The sequence below is a fragment of the Pecten maximus genome, chromosome 15 (assembly GCF_902652985.1).
Source record: "Pecten maximus chromosome 15, xPecMax1.1, whole genome shotgun sequence".
Lineage (NCBI taxonomy): Eukaryota > Metazoa > Mollusca > Bivalvia > Pectinida > Pectinidae > Pecten > Pecten maximus.
The window spans coordinates 24,839,889-24,845,931 of NC_047029.1; the positions used below are offsets into that span (position 1 = coordinate 24,839,889).

Consider the following 6,043-nt stretch of genomic DNA (forward strand, 5'->3'; position numbering starts at 1 on the left):
ATTATAAATACGTCAATATTTTACACTAAAACGTATATTGCTGTTGTTGTCGCATAAGATATTAATAAATATTTATAATCTTAGCGTAACATATTTTATTAAACAACCATTCAATACGTGGGATTGTATATTTGTTTCCTTTTATATCGGCCCAAAGTTTTTAATAACAATAGATTGAATGGCCGTTTTTATCGGCATATTTTTACATGTCATGCTTGATTTCATAATCAAAGATATTTTCCCAATAACACGATTTGGGTTGACGAAGACTATAGTATCTAAGACTTGTGTATGACATAATAGTCCCGTTGGGAAGTATTCTAATTCATCTTGTAATATGAAGAAAAACAGTTCTATACATAATTCTGACAAGCACATCTCTCAAAAACAGAAATATCCAACCATACTGAATACTGTAAACGTACTTATTTTAGCGTAATCAAACTTAAGCGCATTTGCAGATTTTAGCCAGTTAGCGCAATGTTGAATTAGCGCATCCACAAAACTTTCTATAGAAATAGAACGTACAAAAAGTAATTAGCGCAATCATAATTTAGCGCAGGGCTTCCAGTGCGAAAAGCGCTAAAATAAAATTACCGCTAAAATATGTACGTTTACAGTATACAAAAACACAAACAAACGAAACGATAATATCGTTAGGACACTCAGAAGCCCCAAAATTGTTTTTGAAATTCCAACGCTGTGTATAGAAATAAAGGGACTTCATAGGTATAGTTTCAGTTCATATCCGATAAGAAGAAATGCAGTTTGCAAGCCATTATCACCGAATGACAGCTCCGGTTGTATGTTCTCACAGGGATTTACTTTGTTTTGTATAGGCTTGTAGACATCTATGGTCATTTAAAGACGACCTTATCTTCCTGAGTGCAAACTGCATAAGCAGAGTGGCAACTACCATTTTAGAGACTATTGACCAATGAACAATGGTCCACAGGAAGAAATCATGAGGTAGTATGTTGTTTAAAAGAAGGAAAAATATAATATCCCAAATTAGGTTGCTTCTTACGGTCATGCAATGCGAGGCAGCCGCAGTGACCGAGTTATTAAGGTGTCCTGACACTTAATCACTAGCCTTCCACCTCTGGGTTGCGAGTTCGAAACCCAAGTTGGGTAGTTGCCAGGTACTGACCGTTAGTCGGTGGTTTTTCTTCGGGTACTCCGGCTCTCCTCCAGCTCCAAAACAGGCACGTCCTTAAATGACCCTGGCTGTTATTATGACGTTAATCAAAATAAACCAAACCAAATAGTAGTACAAAAGTAAGGTTTCTGGGCCAGGGTCATCCGGTGCACTCCCCTATATAATCCTTACCACCTCCCTGGCACCTCCCTAGTGGCAACCCCCTCCTCCCCCCCCCCCCCTTGACAGGGGGGTACCGATGCGTCAAGGGTAGAGGGTTATCCGGTGCATAATAACAGAGGTCCCCAACCCCTCAGGGGGTACAGATGATGTAAGAGAGGTCATGCCCAATTCGTCAGAGGAACCGATGACGTCATGAGTTGAGAGGACATTGGTGACGAGTTTTCCTGACAGTTCTATATTTAGAGCGGTTGTATCTTATTATGAAATAACTTTTAGGTCAATCTAGATCATAATATAAGATAACAAGACTTTTTATGTACAATATGAAGGCTCCTTTGATTTAGTCTCCATCATAGTCTTTAACTCTATGCACAAGTGCCACACGTTGAAATGAAGCTTTGAACGAGATACTCTTTATATATCAGTTTTCATCTGCTTCGGAGTCATCGTTCGATTCATCTTCCTTAGAGTCATCTTCTGATTCGTCAGATTCAGATTCATCGTCCCACAACTCTTCTAAAACATGACTATTCTTTTTAAGTGCCAACTCGACCGCTTTACGATCCTCATATCCATCGTTGACAACATCGGCAACATTCTCTATGACCTTCTCATGGATTGGTCCATTTTGTGACTGAAGAATGAACATAATAATGGATCCATAATTTTCTTTGATTTTGTCCATGTCTCTTGTTTTTATCTTGTCGTCTGCTTTCGCCTTGGCTTCGTCATCAGACAATCCTTCATTTACGTATTTCTCATACTCCCGATCGTTTGCAGTAAAGGGATGTTTAAAAACAAAGTCCCGCTGCTTTTGCTGACTGCCCTCCTGTGGCGGCGGCAGGCGGCGGATGCACATGACTGCCCTCCTGCGGTGACGGATATGCATGACTGCCCTCCTGCGGTGGCGGCGGCGGCGGGGGCTGGCTGTCTTTTTGAAGTGGTGTTGATAGATAACCATGTACGTTTCTGTTTTTTCATTACATCCATTCTTGAAAACCATCTTCGGCAGTCACAACATTGAACTTTATACATGTTTACTCCTCGATGTCCAGGTATGAAATGACAAAATTTTAGACTTCGGGTCTATTTATACTCTTTCGGGCAGTGCATTATGGGTAAAAATATAATTCGACACATTGTAACAATCGATATTTATAATCCGTCAATAAGACAGTACACAAGTCAGGGACACATCTTGTGTCTGCCTGTACATAGAGCCTACTTTAAAATGGACAATATGATTTATTTACACTACTGAGAGTCATCTACCACCCACATAATGGTACTCGGGTGATCTGTGTCGATTGTACACCCTTTTCCGCTTAGCAGGGTCCTAAAATGAGACCTTTCTAGAATAGTTCACTCTCCTAATTTTGTATCATCCAATGACCGTGCGCGTAGCTAGTAATCCCGTCGTCTACCAGATATCGCTTGTCGTCAAATGGTGACAGACCTATTTTAGTCATCGATATGTTATAGAGTTGATGCTTGAAACTTCGGATCTGATTCATGTGAGACATGATAATTCTGTTTTGAAGAAGACATTCCTTGTACTGCTCGAAACGAGTGTGATTTTCAATAACATACTTTTTGAGACCTTTTGCCTTCTTTGATTTGATGTGTTATTACTTCTGTTCCACCAATATCTTCCATTGTATTGTATGTATATGCATACATCTTTGATTTGAACCCAACAAAGGCATGGATCCCATCGCAATGAGTCTCATCTTTCATTTTGCCCAGTACTTTCTTATTTTTTATACTGTAGAGTGGATTGTCATTCCTGAACTCTGATGTATCGAATAAATCACTGTCCTCTAGCATATGTTGGTAGAAGTCATCTGTCTGAATGGTATATGCTAGACTATCGGTATCGGTAAAGAGAAGACGAGCATTAGATCCAAATTTCTGCTTGATGTAATTATAATGAAAATCATACATCAATATTTTTGAGATGTCAAGAATGCTGAATCCGACGTAGATTGGTCGATTCAAAAACAACTTTGCCTTAAGCATGTGAACACCGACTAAATCGTCAGAGAAAATTCTGAACTCTTCAAATGTGGGTTTGCATGAAAGTTTCATTGCCTTCTTCTCACTATTTACAAGATTGACGTCCATTCTCTTTCTTAAGTTCTCCATTGTCTTGCCAAACACGCTGTTGTTTATTAATCTATAGAAATCTTTCTCGAAATTGTTTCGAGATTGTTTCCTTTTTTCCGTGTTGTAATCTATATAAGTCTTCAACCATGGCGCCTGCTCGAAGGTTAACACTCTGTGGACTTTTGTGAGTTTCATTCCGAGTGAGAGGTATTGTTTTAAGTTTCTGTAGTTTACTACATACTTTTCCTTATTTCTAAGGTTTGGAACGAGTTTTTGTGCTGAGTTATAATGATCCAAACAATCATGAAGGTTTTCACCATCATGTAGATTTCCACAGTGGACAGCTTCCGCCATAAGGTTTTACTGTTGTCAGACAGTTCATCCTTTTCCACGGTTAACCTTTCGGGGCTAGTGGGTAGTCGTTGTGTAGATCGTGGAGTTCTGTATGATATTCTAGATTCACTTCCAGTGTATATCCACGTGTCGCATCATCAGTAACTGTCGTGATATCAAGCATGTCCTTTTCATTATCGGTAAGCCAGGCGAAGCCATGAGTCGGCAGGTATTGTGACATGGCCCAGCCATACAAATTATTTGCATCCAAGTAGGTGATGTGCTGGTCGATGTCGGTAAGCAGTTCGAGTCTGACATTTGTCAATTTTAGAGCTGCTTGTCATGCAAGACCGGGAGCAGTGTAAAAATGAGCTGCATCGAGGCCATATGATTCCAGACATAGATTTCGAATGTTTTCGAATACATCGGCTAGACCTAGTACATCTGTCAAGACGTATATGTCCGAATATTCAACAAGATTTTGTATGCTGAAATCTTTCCAGACTTTGCAAGCGTGGTGATACTTTTCTTCCGATACATCCTCTCCCGTCAGACTGCTGCGAAAAGCTTCCTTTGGAGGGAGACTATTCTCTCGAAACCTGTGGGGACCATCGAAGTAGTCGTAGGGGTACACTTGCTTTTTAAGGAGGAGGTCGATTTTCTCATCGCCAAGTGACGTCTAATTTGGCTTTACCCTCTGCCGGAAAAGTGACCACTTTAAAGGATCCACCAAGTGCTTTATCGGGGCATTCGTCATTCTCCGTTGGCTGATTAACCTGTATGGTCGGTTTGCCGAGTTGTTTTCCATCTCGGCATTTACTCTGTCAGTGTTACGCTTAAATTGTTGATCCTTTGGCGGTTGGGCATTCTCTTTGTTTTCGTGTTCGGCTATTTCCAATGCTCCCCCGTGTTGACTTTTGTTATGCGCTTTCAAATGTTCACGGTATTTATCAGCCCTCCAGAACGATTTTCCGCAACGTAAATGTAGTGGTTTTCCATGAACCTTCTCATGTCTCGTCAGCCGATCTTTTCTCGCAAACTCTTTGTTACAAACTCCACATTTCCATTTGATATCTCCATGTTGTGCAACATGTCTCGTGAGAGACTTTTTGTGTTCAAAGGATTTATCACAATGCGGGCAAGAAAACTTCCCCTTCTTAGCCGGAGTAGCACTTTGATCGATAGCTGTCCATAGTTTCTGCAATAGGAAAAACAAATTAAGCGATGTGCTCTCCTCTAGGTGTCTGCTACAGAATGAGATTTTGTCGGTATAAATCCTGTATTTATACCCTTTCTTATTAATGACACCATTGCCCTCATTTGATTGGTTAATACGAATTTTGAGAAATATGGTTAGTGTTTTTATCTCAGATGTATCATAGATTTTGAAGCATACAGATGTGTTTTAGAAGCTGATAAATGCTAACTGACTAAAGGACAGAGTCCTGTGGTGTTCGTACGAAGAACATCAACGCTTCAGACACCAGAAACGGAGCATCACCCGATGGGCCCACATGAATTATTGGTCGGAAAGATGTTTCTGGATATGGCGGGGACATGTCACTTCAAAACACCCTCTTTCCGTTGTGGACTTGTGACAGCGCCCTAATCCAGTACACTCAATTCATGTATGACAAACACCTCAGTTTTACAAATATGTGAGTAATATAAATCGAAACCACATAGCAACTAAAATATTGTATGTGTCTAATTAAAGGACAGAGTTCTATGGTGTTCGTACGAAGAACATCAACGCTTCTGTAACCAGAAACGGAGCATCACCCGATGGGCCCACATGAATTATTGGTCGGAAAGATGTTCCTGGATATCGCGGGGAAATGTCACTTTATAACGCCCCTCTTTCCGTTGTGGACTTGTGACATCGCCCTAACCCAGTACACTCAATTCATGTGTGACAAACACCTCAGACGTTATATTATCATAAACCTACAAATTGTATAATTGGACTGAAACTTATCTTTTCGTTCCGTACGCAGTGTACTGTTTCAGTGTCTTGTATTTGCTGTATTACTTTCTTCTGTCTTACTCCTCCAAGTGGCAGCCTAAGAATGACTCTTTGGTGATTCTGCACTTGTATTTATACCCTCCGATACCTTCAAGAGTAATCGGGTAATTTGATTGGCTATTTGATTTTTTGGCAATTTATTTTTTCACTTTTTGTGTTGATTTTGAAGTGATCAGACGTGTTTTTCATAGCTGCCGAGTCTATCAAACACTGAACATATTTTTTTTTCTCTTGTCGCGAGCTAGAGTCGAACTAGC

The 6,043-nt window shown here is 40.2% G+C and overlaps 2 protein-coding genes across 2 annotated transcripts; both read right to left on the reverse strand.

The window, feature by feature from the left end:
- Window positions 1-2,899: 2,899 nt before the first annotated feature.
- On the reverse strand, window positions 2,900-3,781 carry LOC117343328. Its single transcript, XM_033905670.1, has one exon. The coding sequence runs from the start codon at window positions 3,779-3,781 to the stop codon at window positions 2,900-2,902; it is 882 nt and encodes a 293-aa protein (XP_033761561.1).
- A 40-nt stretch (window positions 3,782-3,821) lies between these two features.
- On the reverse strand, window positions 3,822-5,319 carry LOC117343330 (zinc finger protein 135-like). The gene is made up of 3 exons (XM_033905671.1): window positions 5,221-5,319; window positions 4,537-4,958; window positions 3,822-4,071 (listed from the first exon to the last, which is right to left on the reverse strand). The coding sequence occupies exons 1-3, from the start codon at window positions 5,317-5,319 to the stop codon at window positions 3,822-3,824; spliced, it is 771 nt and encodes a 256-aa protein (XP_033761562.1).
- Between the last annotated feature and the right edge of the window lie 724 nt (window positions 5,320-6,043).